Here is an 18,449-nt window from a genome sequence, read left to right on the forward strand (position 1 = left end):
TGAAGGCTTGAAAAAAAAAAAGGTAAAAGTGATATTAAGAGTAAGAGAAGAAACCATTGGAGGCTTTTTAAAAAAAAAAAGTCTGAAAACTAAAGTAATTTTCTTACGAATCCAACTTCACAAACAACATACAGTAATTGCTGCCTTTGTCTTTGATATTAAAAATGAATTTTCTAAAAGGAAACCGTAACTTAATTTCATAGATTGTGAAAATTATAAAAGTATTCAAGGTCTTCATGCTTTTCCAATTGTGAAATTGCCAGTGTTTCATACCTCAGTGTGGCAGAGGGCTCATCTGCTGGATTGCCACATCTTTCCGAGACACTAGCGGCCAGGGTGTTGTTTCATAGCACATGCAGTGAGAGCGCACTAAGAGAGACATTTACCTCCACTGGTATAAATAAAAGCTTTTATATCAAAAATTATGTTTCCAAATTGGAACCATAATTTAATTTCAAGTCTTCATGCCCCTAGCTTTGTCGCAGTTAAATGAGGTCAGTTTTCTTAACCATGAGGCACCATTGTTTCATGTCCATTGCTTTTGTACCTCACAATTACTGTAGATAATGGTTAAAAAGTTTTATGACCAGTTGTACCTGGAAGACCTTAGTGCTGCCGTTGACCACAAATAGTCATCCACCACCAACTCTTCTGCAATCTCTGACCTGAGCCTGCAGTACTGCCAGTGACCTCGTATCCAGCGATGCTGAAGCAGCTCACCAACGGGGATGGATACCAGTGGCATTTCCTCTACTGAGGGACCATCTTTCCAAGAAAGGAGACCGATCCACCCAAAGCCATTGGCCCCCTTAGGATACATATGCTGGACAATGCATTAAATAGGGATACTTTTCTTGCATTAATAATAAACTTGGATTGGACTCATGGTACTTTGATGTGTCACAGTAAGTTTTTTTTTTTTTTTGCTATGGGCTTTACGTCGCACCGACACAGATAGGTCTTATGGCGACGATGGGATAGGAAAGGCCTAGGAGTTGGAAGGAAGTGGCCGTGGCCTTAATTAAGGTACAGCCCCAGCATTTGCCTGGTGTGAAAATGGGAAACCACGGAAAACCATTTTCAGGGCTGCCGATAGTGGGATTCGAACCTACTATCTCCCGGATGCAAGCTCACAGCCGCGCGCCTCTACGCGCACGGCCAACTCGCCCGGTCACAGTAAGTTGTTCCCCAGCCGACCATTAAGCATTTGGTACCTTCAAGAACACAAATAGCTTCACGTTATATGATAAGCTATCATATAACACTCTCTAGATGATTTTGCTTTCATATGACAAACTATATGTGTTATCTTCAAGTTTTAAAATAGAATTTTTGATGACAATTTAAATAGAGGGATATGTATTTTTGTTTAAACTTTAAAACATCATCACCTTTTATTGTTCTTCATTGTAAATCACTGTATCATTGACATGTCAATTTTTAAGATTTATGGCTGATGAAAGAGGAAGGTGTACAAATGGATTCTTTAAGAGTGTGGGAGGATTGATATGGAACAGCGATGTACCACAGAGACTTATTTTGTGCCAATTTTGATGTATGGATCAGAAACGTGGGTGATGAAGGAAACGGGTAAAAGTACAATACAAGGAGTGGAAATTAAGTTTCAAAGGTGTCGAGCAGGTTTAACAAGAATGGACAGAGTAAGAAATGAGAAAGGGCTAGGAGTGGAAAGGAAATGGCCCCAGCATTTGCCTGGTGTGAAAATTGGAAACCACGGAAAACCATCTTCAGGGCTGCTGACTGTGGGGTTTGAACCCACTGTCTCCCGAATGCAAGCCCAACAGCTGCGCACCCCTAACCGCATGGCCAACTCGCCCAGTTTTGGACAGATCAAGCAACTCAGAAACTTGTAAGTTCACGTGACTCACTCACTGGTACACTGTTGCCATATGCATTAGTTCTTTCTTGTATAACCACTGCATATAATGCTCTTAATGCATACACGCGTGAAGCAGAAACATGGCAACAACTTGCAGTTTAGTCATCCACTAAACAATTCAGTGGTCTGGCATATACAGCCAGTTTTTGAGCATTGAGTTTAGATTGACTCATACTGCTCACTGTTCAAATACTGTCCATTTCGGCTGAGCAGAAATGAGTCTGGGTCTGGTCTATCCAGATTCGTCCGTTTATGAGTCCGTCATTCTATTCTGGCAGCAGGCTCCTTTTCTGACTAGGCAAGCTAGGTAGTCGAAGTGAGATGTTTGACCTAGCATCAGTAGCCAGTCTGAATCTCAGCTGTTAACATGGTGAGACAATTATCACGGCAACACAATATTATCGTATGTAAAAGTTATGTTAAGTATGAGTCAGCTTGACGGGTACGCGATGCATTTGTTCAGAAATTTCCTGGTGAAGTGCCATCTTCATGAGCACAGACTCACGTAATTGTAAATAAATTTGAAACTACTGGCTCAGAGCTCAATAAAAAAAACATGCACGCACACGAACAGTTTTAAGACAGGAAAAGCTAAATGACATTCGTACGAATCTTGAACGTCACCGAATAAATCACCCTCAAAATTAGCACAAGAAGTAGGAGTTTTTGGTTTCTTCTGCACATAGAGCTACAAAGCTGTTACACATCAAACCATACAGATTTACTGTGCATGGGCCCACTGTTTAAAACCTGCTGATCCACGTGGTATCTTGCATCATTGAATGATCGTTAACCACTGTACTGGCTGTTTGTTACTTCGTGGCAGCATGTTCTCTGGTACAGCTCCAGACAAGTAGACACGGCTCTGAATAAAACATCTCAACTTATCACCGACTGCCTGAGACCAACTCCACATGATAAAGTTTACCGCCATGCAGGTATCAACCACATACGGTCAGAAGAGAAATGGTAGCTATGAATAATAAATGCAAGGCAGCTGGATGAAACAGACATCCAATATACCTCTGATTAGAATTAAGAGGGACTGATTCCAATGATTTTCCCCTTAAATCAACTTATCACCGCAGTTAAAAGTAACAAGCTTTAATTGCTTCATTCTTGTAAAGAAAAAAAAAAAACCCATACTGACTTTAAAATCAAGAAGCGAATATTTAAGAATAAACTTAAACATTGTATTTAAGTGATTCACGTATTCAATACATATATATTTATTCATTTTATCTAGAACATGTTTCTTCCCCTGAAGGACATTATCAGCTAGAATATTTCACAAAATACATCAGATATAAGATCGCATTAATAGATTGGTAAGACATGAGTTAAAATACACTATTATATTCAAAGACATTTAAAATAATATAATTGCAAGTCATGTTGTCAATAATATCGATGAGAATTGTTCATAAAATTCTTGATGAAGAAGTCTGTAAGAATGACCACTGATGTTGAGTAAAATCCTTGAATTATAATATTTCATGACAAATGATCCTTATGATCTTTGGAAGTAGACTGCACCTGTTAGTTTTTACAGACTACTTCATCAAGAATTTTATGAATAATTCTTATTTATATTATTGACAACACAACTTGGAACTTTAGTCAAGTTTGCGATTATAGTATTTTAAAGGCGGTGGTGGTAAATACTGTTTTAACACGTTCCCTGAGGCAGTGAATTTTGATGACTTAATTTTACATTGTATCAGCCCACCGGTGACCTGACGAATTTGACTGCAGTTTGTACCTGCTATGAAATCCAAAACAATGCTGGAGCACTTGTTGTGTGCATTATTGTTGAGGAGATATTCCGTTGTATTTACCTATGTGACAGTTATCCCAGTCAAGAAGTGCTTGACCCAGAAATGACCTCGGAAGTAAATGTTAGCTTCTCGTTCATTGATCTGTATTTATGGGAATATGATAGGCGTATGTTAATTATTTTCATATTATGCTTAGTAACAAAATAATATCACAAAATACAAGGCTGTACGTAGGGTCATCATAAGATACTGGAGAGAAATCACCATCACTGTCATCACTTTGTTTCAAATCATGAGCAATTCCTCCGGGATCCAGTGCCGTCCTAAACCTCTTTCTTTTCCATGCCACCGGTGTCAGAATGTGAAGGCTCCACGAGTAAAAAAAAAAAAAAAAAGATGTGAACTTGCTTGTAAATATTATCTACGGAAGATAATAAACATTTCAATAACTATAAATAACTAACCAAATAAATAAAAATCTTAAAACTTATATCCGCTTACCTGAGAGCAATGCAGAAAGGAATTTTTTTTTTTTTTTTTTTTTTTTGCTAGGGGCTTTACGTCGCACCGACACAGATAGGTGTTATGACGACGATGGGATAGGAAAGGTCTAAGAGTTGGAAGGAAGCGGCCGTGGCCTTAATTAAGGTACAGCCCCAGCATTTGCCTGGTGTGAAAATGGGAAACCACGGAAAACCATTTTCAGAGCTGCCGATAGTGGGATTCGAACCTACTATCTCCCGGATGCAAGCTCACAGCCGCGCCTCTACACGCACGGCCAACTCGCCCGGTACAGAAAGGAATAGGTTATACAAAATGTCAGAAGGGTGGTACTGCTCATATTAAACAACAATATTGGCAGCAACATTGTAGGCTTCATTCACCGTAACCATGCAAGTGATTCCCACATAAAAATATAGGTTAAACAACAATCTGAACACAGGGTGGCCCGAAGCAATATGAATGGAAGATGCAAAAAAAATTCCTTTGGGTCACAGGTGGGCCGATCAAAATTAGCAGTATACCTTGATCCTTTACATCAATGGGAACACTATGTTGCCATTAGCTATTGGAAATTTGTAACTAGGACATAGGTACTTACTCCGCAATTTTGGGAAGTTTGCACCAACGGATAAGAGTAACATTCTTCAGGACACATGGTGACCCGAACTGCAAGGAACATGTTACGAAGAAGTACAACTAGGCAACCATCCACTATATTATTTTAAATGTCCTTGTATATGATAGTATATTTTAACTCATTGTCTTACCAATCTATTAACCCTTTCCCAGTGTCAACCGCTTATAAGCGTCAAGCTAATTATTTGCAAGTTGCGTGAACTGCTTATAAGAGTCACCCAAGTTCATGTGTTTATAAAAGATTGTGTCAACCGCTTATCAGCGTCAGAAATTTATAGATACTTCTAACGTCTATCGGCCTTATTCTGTAACAAAGTACTACATTTTATTTCCACGGAATATCGTATTCCGTGTTGAAATCATGTGGCCGTGCACACGTTTTCTGTGTGGTCAGCAGTTGAAGCAGTATGGCTTCCGCCCTATAACCCCCGAGCGTAAACAAAGTAATTTCGCAGTGATATTGAGCGAATGCTCTTGCTTTGTGATGAAAGTGAAGACCAAAGTGACAATTATTCTTCCAAACAGAGTGATGAATTCCACGGTGACAGGCACGAATGTGAAGAAATTTAATATGTTTAGACTGACTGGGTTACGTTAGGAAGGCAACGCAACAGATTCGATTTTAACAGCAATAGTGGGATTCATGCTAACTTTGGGGATAATCGCAAACCATTGACAATATTTGAACATTTTGTTAGTGATGAAAAATTATCTGATGTAAAAAAAAATTATGCAACACATGGAAAATTAATGCTCAGTTAAGGGGTTAATGTGATTTTATATCTGATGTATTTTGTGAAATATTCCAGCTGATTATGTCCCTTAGGGGAAGAAACATGTTCTAGATCAAAATAAATATATTATGTATTGAAGAGGCAGACCACTCAAATACAATATTTAAGTTTATTTTGAAGTATTCACTACTTGATATCACCACGGTGACGCGAGCGATGTAGTCTCAAAATTCTCACAGGGTATAAACTAAGACAGGGTATGACCAATCCCAGATGTAAGACCACCATGATGTTTAAAATTAGTAGGTTACAGCTAGTTACAACAAACTTCCTCAATTTGGCATAAATCAGGCATATAGAAGACATTTTATTATGACACAAAAGAAATCCATATTTGAATGCAATAGTTTGAAAATCTTAATTTTCTTACACAGTAGTTTTCTACTGGACCTCCTGGACCTACTTCCACCTATTTATTAAAAAACAATCCAAGGTGCCTCTTTTCATTTGCGATCACACTTTACACTGGGCAAACTCTTGAATAGATGTATGTTGCAGTATGGTGGGTTTTTTTTTGTTTTGCTCTTGGCTTTACGTTGCACCGACACAGATAGGTCTTATGGCGACGATGGGACAGGAATGGGCTAGGGTTGGGAAGGAAGCGGCCATGGCCTTAATGTACAGCCCCAGCATTTGCCTGGTGTAAAAATGGGAAACCATGGAAAACCATCTTCAGGGCTGCCAACAGTGGGGTTCGAACCCACTATCACCCGAATACTGGATACTGGCCACACATAAGCGACTGCAGCTATCGAGCTCGGTATGCGGTGGTTTTGCAGCGACGAATTCCTCAGGCTTAAATCGTTCAAGTGGCGACGCATTTGAATGTATGAACACAAGGGTGGAGACATATGCAATAAACAGCGATGACGTTAAATAAGCAATGGCTGATAATGTTATTCATCAAGATGAACCTTCGACGTTCAGGATTACAAGCGAAGCTGGAGAGTCAAAAAACATTGACAGAATGGCAAAATTAGAAAGAAAAGAACCACAATAGAAAGTACATGCAAGAAATCAGAAGGCATAGTCTAATGAGTGGAGTTCACCAGAGGGCATATACCTGCATAAACCCTCGACTATAGCAGCCCTGGGTGACACTCTCCCCCTTTGAAATGTGGCAAGAACATAAAAGAGGCAACAATCACTTACAGAACATTCCTTCAACATTGAAGGTCTAAAATGAAATAAAATCACACCTGTTCTGGGTTCCCAGGGTACTGCTGCTCTGCATAGGATTTGAACTGGTGGTAAGTCTGCTGGTTTAACGCTTCTTGCACCTGCCGCCTGTTAAGAAAAGAAAAAAAGACAAATGTTACTACTTTGATCCGCACAACTATATTTCACAACTGTACAAATATAATTAAAATTTCTAATGAGATTGATAAACTCTTGGCAATAGACTTGAATGCTGATGGGAGCAATGATATTCCTTTGCAGAGATAAAGTCATGAATGAGCACGGTAGGTGGAAAAATCCTACAAGAACCAATGTATACTTTTGCATGTTGGACTAACTCAGAAATATTTCTAGCAACAATGGGATAGGAAAGAGTAGTACTAAGATGGAATCTGCCATGGCTTTTTTTTTTTTTTTTTCTGCTATCAGTTTTATGTCACATGGACATAGACATCTCTTATGGTGATGAAGGGATGGAACAGGGGAAGCAAGCGACTGTGGCCTGAATTAAGGTGCAGCCTGGTGCGAAATGAGAAACCAACCCAAACCATCTCCAGCGCTGCCGACAATGGGATTACAGTAAATAGAGAGAAGGATAATCTGCCTAGTCAAGTATGAATTTGATGCCTCTATAACCCTCAGACAGTCACATGTCAGCCTTGCACATCCAATTGTTTTATAATATCGACTATGCAAGGTTCATTTTAATCCGGCAACATAAGCATCTATTACCCGAGGGGATCGGCTTGATAACTTGGTTATACACCATTTTATGGTATTTTTAACATGATCCCATTTGATTTTGATAAGGGAGTAATGGATTAACAAAGACACATTGACGTCATATTGCAACAGTGCTGAACATTTTATCTGCATAGACATCCCCCTAATGTCGTGTTTATATGGAGATGACAAGATGGACTTTACTTCCGTGCTACTATTCATCAATTTTTAATATGTCATATTGTACATGTCACAGTTTTAGTTTTCTTAGTGGGGGTCCCCTGTTTCATTAGGTTTTCATGTAATATATGAATTTTAACCTATTTAGCTGAAGAAGAGAATTAACATATTTCTCGAAACATGTACTATATACAGTATTTTAAAATGTGAAATGTAAATAAATTTTTAATACAGAGTAATGATTAGGTGGATTATCCATCTATCTATTACCCGTAATTAAGTCAATACAGACTCAATACTGGCCATTATGGTCAAGATTATTGACCATGGATTCACACCCACCATCTACCGAATGAAAACTCACAGCTTCGTATCACAAACTGTGTAGCCAACTTGCTCAGTGAAACATCTATTTTGCTTGGTACTCCGTCACATGGTTTCTCTTGATCTCTGACTTAAAAAACTGATTATGTCCTTATCTTAATAACAGCCAGCTTTGTGATGTAGGGGTAGCATGCCTGCCTCTTACCCGGAGACTCAGGTTCGATTCCAAGCCAGTCCAAGGGTTTCAATTCTGGAATGAGGGCTGGAGCAGGGTTCAACACAGCCTGATGCGACGTACTGAGAAGCTGTTTGATACGAGAGGCAGCGGACCCCAGTCAAGAAAGGCAAGTAATACCTGGTGGTGATCACTGTTTTAAGAGGAAGTACAACTGTGCAATTATCCTTTCACTGATCATAGGTGATAAATTTCATTCATATTAATCCATATTGAAATGTAATATAACGTAAAACAAGAGCTTTTTTTTTTTTTTTTTTTTTTTTTTTTTTTTTTTTTTTTTTTGCTAGGGGCTTTACGTCGCACCGACACAGATAGGTCTTATGGCGACGATGGGATAGGAAAGGCCTAGGAGTTGGAAGGAAGCGGCCGTGGCCTTAATTAAGGTACAGCCCCAGCATTTGCCTGGTGTGAAAATGGGAAACCACGGAAAACCATTTTCAGGGCTGCCGATAGTGGGATTCGAACCTACTATCTCCCGGATGCAAGCTCACAGCCGCGCGCCTCTACGCGCACGGCCAACTCGCCCGGTAAAACAAGAGCTAAAAGGTTTCCACCTATTCAATACTATTTATTGTAATCTTGAAAAAAGTTACATCTATTTGATGAAACTAGTTTCAGTCTTGCTAGAGACCATTATCAGTCAAAATCAATAATGTTAAGGCAAGGCACGAATTGCAGATAGATAAAATTTATGAAACAAGCATGTGTTGTTGCAAGTTCTCAAAGTTTTCTTCCATTTTGAAGAATGCACTTCACATAAGACCAGGTGAAACACTTAAAATACTACCACTTGAAGAATAAATAGTACTGAATAGGTGGAAACCTTTTAGCTCTTGTTTTACACTATCCTTTCAATGATAGAGACGGAAAAAGGAAAAAGAGGTCCAAATCTTTGAAGAACGAAGGGGTCAACAAAAGAAAGGGAAGGGCCACGGAAGACTCCCTAGGCCTCGTAAACCTAAAACCGTTGTGAATGGAAGGGAACAAGGGAGGTCAGATAGGAAAATAAACGTCAGGAGACTAGCATAAGTAAGTGGAAACAATGCCAAACTCAGCTAGGAGAATAGTGGCTGCCAACTCGCCCCTGGCTCCCTTTTAAGGCAGGGCACACCACTCCCATCCATTAGGGGTGGTAATGTTGACACACTGACCACGTGGCACTCCAGTATCTGCAGGTCATGTAACTGGCCAGTAGTCACGTTGGCAATGCACTGCTGTACTATGGGCTTTTTTTTTCTCAATAATAAACAAGAAAGATCAGCCAGAGGAAAGTTATAATCTTAAAACAGTGCAGTATTACATGGGACAGTAACAGACAACACAGGATAAATAACAGAGAAGTTGGTAGAACGCACTTCAAAAGTCAAGTTAAAAACATCCAAGCTGAAATACTTGTGTAAGACCAGACAAGAGGAGATAAAGGAGTGAATGTTATGTCAAGGCCAGAGAGCACCTGCCTGTTGACAACAGGTACCAGCATGCTTACAATTACCACAAACAATCAATACATAAATACATTGCAAGTAGACAGATAACTTGTTTATAAACAAGTCTCTACAGAAAAGAGATATGGTGTGGTACCTATCTATATACAATCACTGCACCCACAGAAACTGCTATCTATACTAATATTTGAGAAAAATATCTGTATGTTTGTATGTTTGTAATTGATGAACTCAAAAACTACTGAGCCAATTTTAAAAATTCTTTCACCTATAGAAAACTACGTTACCGGTGAGTAACAAAGGCTGTATTTTATTTTCAAAACAATTAGAGATCCCTACAAAAATTGAAATAATGTAACCCAATGTATAAAAAATTTGCCTATAAATGTCATTATAAGCCAATATAGACGAAATATCAAACTTGTCACACAAGGACGAGACAAAGCTCATTTTAAGCCTCACGATGCTTGGCAAGGCCCTACAGGCATAACCTTGGCAATGTCAGGTCAATGATTCTACAGCAGAATACAGGCCTGTAGTTCGAAATAGGTGCATGCGTAAATGTAGGCTATACCAAGGAGAGATTCTGCTACACATATGACAGTCTGGAAAAAAGCACTGCTATAGGTGGAGGTGGGGAGGGGGTGGCATATAATCTAAAATATTGTTGAATCCATAGGTTTCGGGGTCGCTGAGGTACAGTGACACTCCGCATATCGTTTAAGTCCAAGTTCAGCCACCATCCGCATGGGGAAGGGGGTGAGGTGAGAAGGGGTGATAAAAGTCCAAAATGGCCCAGATTATGGATGTGTGTGTGTGTGTGCGCAGCCGTCTGGGCGGGGGCGAGAAGGGGGTGAAGTATCACTTAACGTCACAATAACAAGATCTACAAAAATTCGCTTCACACATAATTCACGGGTAACAAAATAGCTAAAGGTAAACAATAATAAAGTGCCCGGGCAGTGCTGGGTGATATAGCTAGTGTGAAATATTTCAGCTTGGAACTTTGGGCAGTAAAAATCTGTCATCAAACGTTCAACATTGTGTGAGTAATTTCAATGACTACCTGCTGTCATTTCTTGATGGATGCAGTATTTTTGCTTCCGTCTCTTGGCACAGGCCAGTGAAAAGTGTAGCTTCCACTGAAGTCCCAGTCTCATCCATGGCTGTGACAATATGGAAGCTGCTGGGGTATGGGTGGTGCTGAGCACAACCAGCGTGTCTGAGTGTTATGAAAGGTGTTGCTCACAGGTCACTCGTGCTGCAATAGCACTTTCTGATCCAGAGAAAAAAGCAATGGTGAACTACCTTGCTCCTCATCTTGCTTATTATGCCTCAGTTTGGTGCTGGCACTGGTGTTTTCAGTTCTCTAAAACCACATAATCATTGGTAGTGCTATTTGAGGATTCAACAAGCCTCTGGGCAGATGACCTAACAGACGGAATTTCAAAGAATTCTTGCTCTTAATGATGTGTGTGCTGCACATCAACTTTCTCCCACAACATTATCACACAATGGTTTTTGCAAGCAAAACACCAATATACATCAAATCGCCCTTCAATCTGTTATTTCTTAAAATTACCGGCTCCTTGGTTTTTTTAAAATAAATAGGACACATGATGACCTATTTTGGGTTCAGCTTAATTTGTGTCTGTTTATCGGATTGTTACAGGCAAAGTCATTTCCGTAGAAGCCATGAAGGCCCTGGGAGGGGTAGAAGGTAAAGGCTTCCACTATCCGTAACCTCGGCACTTGGTGGGGTAGAGCGGTTAGCAATAGGAAGCAATAGGAAGATGAGACAGGACAAACATATAAACACTAAAGAATAATTTGCACAATACAGTCTTCAAAGAGATGAGTTTTTTCCTCATCAATGTCTGTAGTAGTAGAATTTCAAACATAAATTTAAAAAATAATTTTGTGTTGGAAGATCTGTTAAGAGATCCAACCAGCCTTTGCATACAGGATTCAACATATACAAATTCAAAATAATTTTTAAAAGATAGATAAATTTAGGAATGTGCTCAAACTCACTCAAGGAGTGGTAGAGGATATTCACTGCCTAACCATCAGTCAAATTACAAGTAACAATAATTACTGTATTGTATACTTTTCCAAAAAAAATGTAAGTAACCACATCCAAATTTTTTAGGGGGAAAATATTTTCTTTTTAAGAGCCAAGTTTAATTAGGATACACTCACAAGTATTTGTTAGTACTAGTCTTATTAACTTGTTTGTACAGAATTGTATAGAAATGAGACTTTAGGTATAATTTTCAAGGAAAATATTAAAGTTATGGCAGAAATTTGAATTTATAAAAGTGATTTGTTGTTATCTGCATCCCTGCTGACGAACTAAGAAAACCAGACAGTTCATATTAAGCATTTTGCCCTAGTTGATATTAAAAGAAGAACAAAGCTTGGTAATTTCTTAGATATAATCCTACAAAATGGGCCTTAAAACGTACAGGCTTGCTGTCCAGGTACCCTTAAACAAAATCTCACAAAGCTATGTAGAGACCATAGATGAACCTCACCAGTATTGACAGACAACTTGACTCTTCCTTGGTGAAGGTTGTGGATAACTTGACCAGAAGCAAGACAGATTTCTGCTTTGTTCAAAGTATTACAACTCCAGTATTAACTTGTGATATCAAAGGAGCAATCTGTTCAGTGTAATTATGGAACTCTGCTGCTGCTTAAGCAATCACAAGGGCTATAAAACTAATGTTTTATTGCAAGCTCCTTGTAATGGAGTCCAGCAAGGTCAACTGTGTTAAGAAACATTGATCGACTGTTTGATATTTATGGAGCTAAACATAATGCTCAAAAGACGGTTACTAATGCTCAGGTTTAACAAACTATAACCAAAGATCATGCAAATTATTGGTGAACTAAGGCTGCACCAGTACTCACAGAATTCAAGTTCAAGATGCTGTGGGGTTTATAAGTTAGCCTACAATTGCTGATTCAATCCCTGATAAGGTTATAATGTGCCTGGCGAGTAGAAATATTCAAGATACAAGAAGTGTAACAAATAGTTACCCTAACTGCCTTGGATCCTGAGCTTGCCTAATCCCTTCTTGTAAACTGTGCTGACTCTGCCAAATACAGCACATTCCAGTCATGTTCATGTTTATCAAATTTTGCAACTACGGAATCTGTTCCCTTTCCCTTCTTACCAAACACATTACAGTGAAATTTTAGCTACCTCAGTAGACAGGTGTCCAACTCATGATCCACGCTGAAGCAGTCAACTTTTGAAGGGCAGTTTAAAATCTTAGCATTGCATTCCATTCCATTGTTGCTGACATGTTAAAGATCTCTGGTGGCACACTCACAAGTCACCTGACAAAATTAAATGAACTCAGCCACAGTACCCATTCCAGAATAACTCCACTTTTGTTGTTAGACAGCAGCATAATCAGAATGTCAAAATTGGTAGGCAGGGTGCTTAGATCGCACCACTTCAGCTCAGTAGCCAAGGTATAATTAAGATTCTTTGTGTATCGAGTTCAGAAATAAATTGACAATGCAATTTTCAATGCAATTATTGTATCCAGCTTTTTAATACAATTATTATATTGAAAAGGTCAATTTATTTCTTATAACTGCCCTTCAATACGGAACAAAAATGAAATGTGTAGCTTATAATTATCGAGTTGAGCCTCTATGGACTATGTGACATTAACCACTTTCTATATCATTTCTTCTTATTATTCTGGTTTTGACATCCTCCCAGTATTTCTTGAGCTCATCAACCAGTGCCTTCTTGCGCTTATTGGGTAGAGGTCCTATCTGTTTTTTTGGGTTTTGATTCCTTCTTAAAACCTTGGTACCTTTTAACCATCTGTCTAAATTTAACCCTGTCAATTTTACGCCCTAGGATAATCTGTCTCAGATTATTTACACATTCCTGGAACCACCTCGCCCTTGTTGACTTTGCTCTGATGAAAATTATACATTCTTCTTTTAGTCATCTGACATCATGAAAATGCATCCATACAGTTTCTTCTTCTTCTACTACTTCGTCTTCTTCTTCTTCTTCTTCTTCTTCTTCTTCTTCTTCTTCTTCTTCACCATTGTTGTCAATGGTTCCACCTTTCGGTACATGTCTTCATTAGATCTCAATTGTACCTGCCCATCAACCCATCTGTTACCTGAGATCTTCCTCAACATATTGCACTCCCTTTTTCCCAGTTGACTGATTTGCACCTGTCTACTCATGGTCAAGGTTTCTGATGCATATAATCCCTCCATTTTAACAACTGTGTTTTAGTGCCTGAACTTTGCTCCTATACGCGACCTTTCATTGTACGTGTCCTTCGTGACGTGGTATGGCTGGTCTAACTTCCATATCCTGACAACAACGCCTTTAATAAATTATTATTATTGGGATTTTGAAGGTAAGAATGTCCACAGGTCATCATGTCACATTGGCATGCAAAGAATGCTGGTATCCACATGGCATAAACATTTCACCTACAGCATTTCATTTGGAATACCAGATTTGTTACTAGGAGCACCAATCACAGTTAAGACTATGTTGCTACTATTTGATGTCAAGACAAAAAAATTTATATTAGTGCATTACTTGCCTGGATGGTGTCAACACAGTACGCAGTATATTACTTTCTTTGTTATGAAGTTTTGTTTCTTTCTTGTGAGTGAAGCATGAATATTTTCAAGACCAGAAAGGGTACAAAGACTGAAATACATGAAAATGTACTGGGAGGGCCGCAAGGCCCAAACAGTCCTTTCGATGAGACTTGGATAATGGACTGGTTTAAGACATCTTATCCAGTCATAAAAGTGAAAGAAGAAGTAATTAATATAAGAAACAGTCACTGTTCCTAGCCTTGGTCAATAATTAAAATGAATGATATACATAAAACTTCCAGCCATCATTTAATGTGTACTTCAAAAGCCCGAAGTACATACCAGTAGCATGCTAAACACTGCTCTTCTCAGAGAACACTGCATTAGCTGTTGCCTTGGAGATGTCAGATCAATTACCATACACTTAGATAAGACAGCAGATGAACAGCACAACATATGTTCCACACAAGCTTAAAATATGGCAGTCTAAATCAAACAGACCTTCTTGTTATCAAACTATTCCCTGTGGGAGGAGGGGAAATCCCATCTGCATTCTGAAAGTCCATTCCTTTTTTTGTTATTACAACACCCCTCTGCACAGCTGACCATTTATATGGATAATGTATCACAATGCAATAACTAGGTGAAATGAGAGGAAATGAAGTATAAATTACGAACAATGTCGCTCCTCATCTTGCCTAGTATGCCTCATTTTGGTGCTGTCATTGGTTTTTGTGGATCCCTATAACTGCATAACCTTATGTTTCCCCTTGGTTGACTATTGTTCTCTTCGGATGCTATCAGCTCAGTGAAACCTAGCAAGTCTGTAATATCTGGTCTTTAAAACCTTCCCCCCCACCCTTTTGCCAATACCTTCATTCTTCGAGGAGTCAGGCTTCTTTTTCTCTTCTGATCAAAATTAAGAGTAGATGGTTATTAGTTGTACTTCCCCATTAAAACGGTAATCACTACTAAGCCTCTCATCAGAACAAAGGGTAAAGTCTATAACACAGCAACAAGATCAGCCATATTGTAAGGTGTGAAGTTTTAACCTTCAAGAAAGGCAACATGCGGATAAGTTATATGTTGCAAGGTGGGTCGGTGGAGTCACTCTATTGGACAAAGTGAGAAACAACCACATTTGTGACAGATTCTAAGTCAGGTCCATCACTGATGAACAAAGATATGGGCCACAAAGGGCATGAAAATGAAATACTTCCTAAACCTCGAGTGTTGTAATATCGTTGTGGTCAGAAAAGAACAAGGGTTGACTAAGGAAGGTCAGACAGATGAAAGTGAGGAGCCTGACACAAGTAAGTGGAAACAATGCCAGGACTCAGCTGAGGGCCCCGTGGTCACCAACCCACGCTCCCAAGTTAAGAGCCCCTGGGGCCCCTTTTAGTCTCCTCTTAAGACAAGCAGGAGAAACCACAGGTGTTATTCTACCACCCTTACCCACAGGGGGATATACAGTAATTTGGACAGTAATGGCAATAAGAACTTGACCGAGGCTGAGAAAGACCCACCAAATATGATGTTCGTTAACGCCTGCAGAAAGCCCAACTAAATTTAATAACCAGGGACAGAAGGAATTGAAAGGGAGCCAACACCAAATGAAAGGAACAAGGGCTAGGATGGAGATGAAGCAGCCATGTATTACCCACTGATAGGTATAAAACATCCAGCTCCTTGGCTGTATTGTCAGCATGCTGGTCTTCAGTTCAGGGGGCCCCAGGTTTCATTCCTGGTTGGGCCAAGGATTTAAACTGGATGGGCTCAGTTCCTCTGGCCCAGGGACTGGCCGGTTTGTCTTAACACATTTCTCTTCATCTACAAACAACACACGACACTACTAACCACAACAGAAACCTGCAATAATCAATACATTCCTCCACATAGGAAAGTGTCAGGAAGGGCATCGAGCCATAAAACTAGGCCAAAAACCCCACTGAGTGCCAACCCCAATAAATTGGGAAGTAGGCCATGAAAAAGTTACAGGCATAAAACATAAAAAATGAAAGGACTGAAACATATGAATGAGTGTAAATTTAATGCAAGAGATTAAGCTGGTGTTATAGGGAGTAGTTTAATAAATAATGTTATTGTCTTTATGTACCACAAACTATTTTTACGTTTTTTGGGGATGCTGAGTGCCAGAATTTAGTCCCACAGGAGTTCTTTACGCGCCAGTAAATCTACCAACACGAGGCTGACATATTTGAGCACCTTCAAATACTACCGGACTGAGCCAGAATCGAACCTGCCATGCTAGGGTCGGAAGACCAGCGCCTCAACAGTCAGAGAGTAGTTTAAACGAACAACATACTTCTATAACACAAGGTAATAACAAGTCTAAGGGTTAATAAGATACTGTAACAACGCTCCTCTGCAAGGTATGAAAACAGGATACAGGTCAGTTGTCCTTAATTCCTAAACTCTCATAATGTACATAAGAATTTCTCTCTACGTGTGGCATTTGCCTCGTGTAACATTATACACAAAAAGAATTCTTGGAACAGCAAGTTCATTGAAAATCAGAAGAGGGTTCATGACAGAGACCTTCAAGTACTGTAATCAGTATGCAGGATGGTGTAACGCTTGTTCCATTGTCTGAAGCTGGTCATGACTGGCAATAGCTGCTAACACAGTAGCCAATATTTACACAAGCCTTCAACGCCCACAGACCAATTAAATAGCCTTCTTTATGACTACACCAATTTCTCAGCAAGTTAACGTGTCATTGTTTTAATCTCCACCTCGGTAGCATAACAGTTAGCACTATTAGCTACCGTCCTCAGGGGTCTGAGTTCAATTCCTGGTACTGCCAGAAACTTAAGAATGGTAGGAGGGCTGGTACATGGTTAAAATGGTACCGTGCAGCTCACCTCCATTGGGGGTCAGTCTGCTAAGAGAGGTATTTACTGAACTTCCACTTGATTCATCCACTAAAAACCATAACAATGGGCAAACAGTTAGTGTACCTAAAATTCAGGTTTCATCTGTTGCCATTTCTAGATGGATGCAGTGAACTTCTGACCAAGGTAAGCATATTTTTACATGTTCTGTATTCTGGACATGGATCTTTAACTGAAGTTTCAGAGGCAAATGTCCAATCACCCCTATTAAAGGATCAAAAATTATATTCATAACACTGCCAAGGTTATAAGCCAGAGATGTGAATGTTACAGAGAGAAAGGCTCACTTCTGGACTAGGATCTGTCAATTTAAAGTCAACTGATGCACCAGAGTATCTACATATGAATACCTGTGTACACACACAGTCACTATAGCTTAGTTCCTGTCTTTTCATGCCAAACCAAACTTCCTTCCTTTAACCCAGTTGGATCAGCAGTTCAAGCCACAGCCCAAGATATTTTTAACAAACAACCAGTAAACAAATCATGGGAATGACTTGATTTGTCTCTTGCTTGTTCCTTTCTATTACCCACTGAGTTTATTTTATTCTTGTGTATATGTCCTGTGTTCCTAGTCTTTTGCCTTCTTTATCCTTTTGTCTTTACCCAGCTTTCTTCTCTCCCTCCATTTCCCACCTCAAGAATGAAGATTGGTCAGAGAGTGTTGATACCTTTCCTCCTGATTGATCCAGGGAAGAAAAAATTAGCTCAGAAGCTGGTAAAGAACAGGAACTTCCCAAACTCCAATTTCTTCATCAATACCTCTGAATACTATATGCCATCAAAATCTATCAAATAACCTATACTGACTGCTATGATTATGTAATTACCACATATGGCCTCCAGAGAGTCCTGGTGGGGGTATTTTGAAATGATCACAATGTGCCTGTGATGACTAGTGGTGGTTGTGGTGGTGACTAAGAGGAAGTACACCTACGCAACCATCCTCCATAACACTAATGGAAGGAATCTGACACTTCGAAAAGTGAAGGTATCCGCCAAAGAAAGACAAGGGCCACGAAGGGCGTGAAAATGAAAGACTCCCTAGGCCTTGATACCTAGTACCGTTGGGGTTGGAAAAGATGAAGAGTAGACCAAGGAAGGTCAGATAGGACAGATTTTAGTGAGGAGCCCGGCGTAAGTAAGTGGAAGCAATGCCAGGACTCACATAAGATCCCAGTAGTCGCCAAACCACGCTCCCAAGTTCAGAGCCCCTGGGGCCCCTTTTAGTCGC

The 18,449-nt window shown here is 39.6% G+C and overlaps 1 protein-coding gene across 2 annotated transcripts in view; it reads right to left on the bottom strand.

Moving 5' to 3' along the window:
* LOC136883294 (Golgi resident protein GCP60) overlaps positions 1-18,449 on the bottom strand; it is a 130,130-nt gene that overhangs the window by 15,032 nt on the left and 96,649 nt on the right. For both annotated transcript variants that reach the window (XM_067155529.2, XM_067155528.2), the window contains exon 5: positions 6,812-6,899. In XM_067155529.2, coding sequence (XP_067011630.1) covers positions 6,812-6,899 — 88 coding nt within the window. The remainder of the gene's footprint in view (positions 1-6,811; positions 6,900-18,449) is intronic.

This window comes from Anabrus simplex, chromosome 11 (genome assembly GCF_040414725.1).
Source record: "Anabrus simplex isolate iqAnaSimp1 chromosome 11, ASM4041472v1, whole genome shotgun sequence".
Taxonomy (NCBI): Eukaryota; Metazoa; Arthropoda; class Insecta; order Orthoptera; family Tettigoniidae; genus Anabrus; species Anabrus simplex.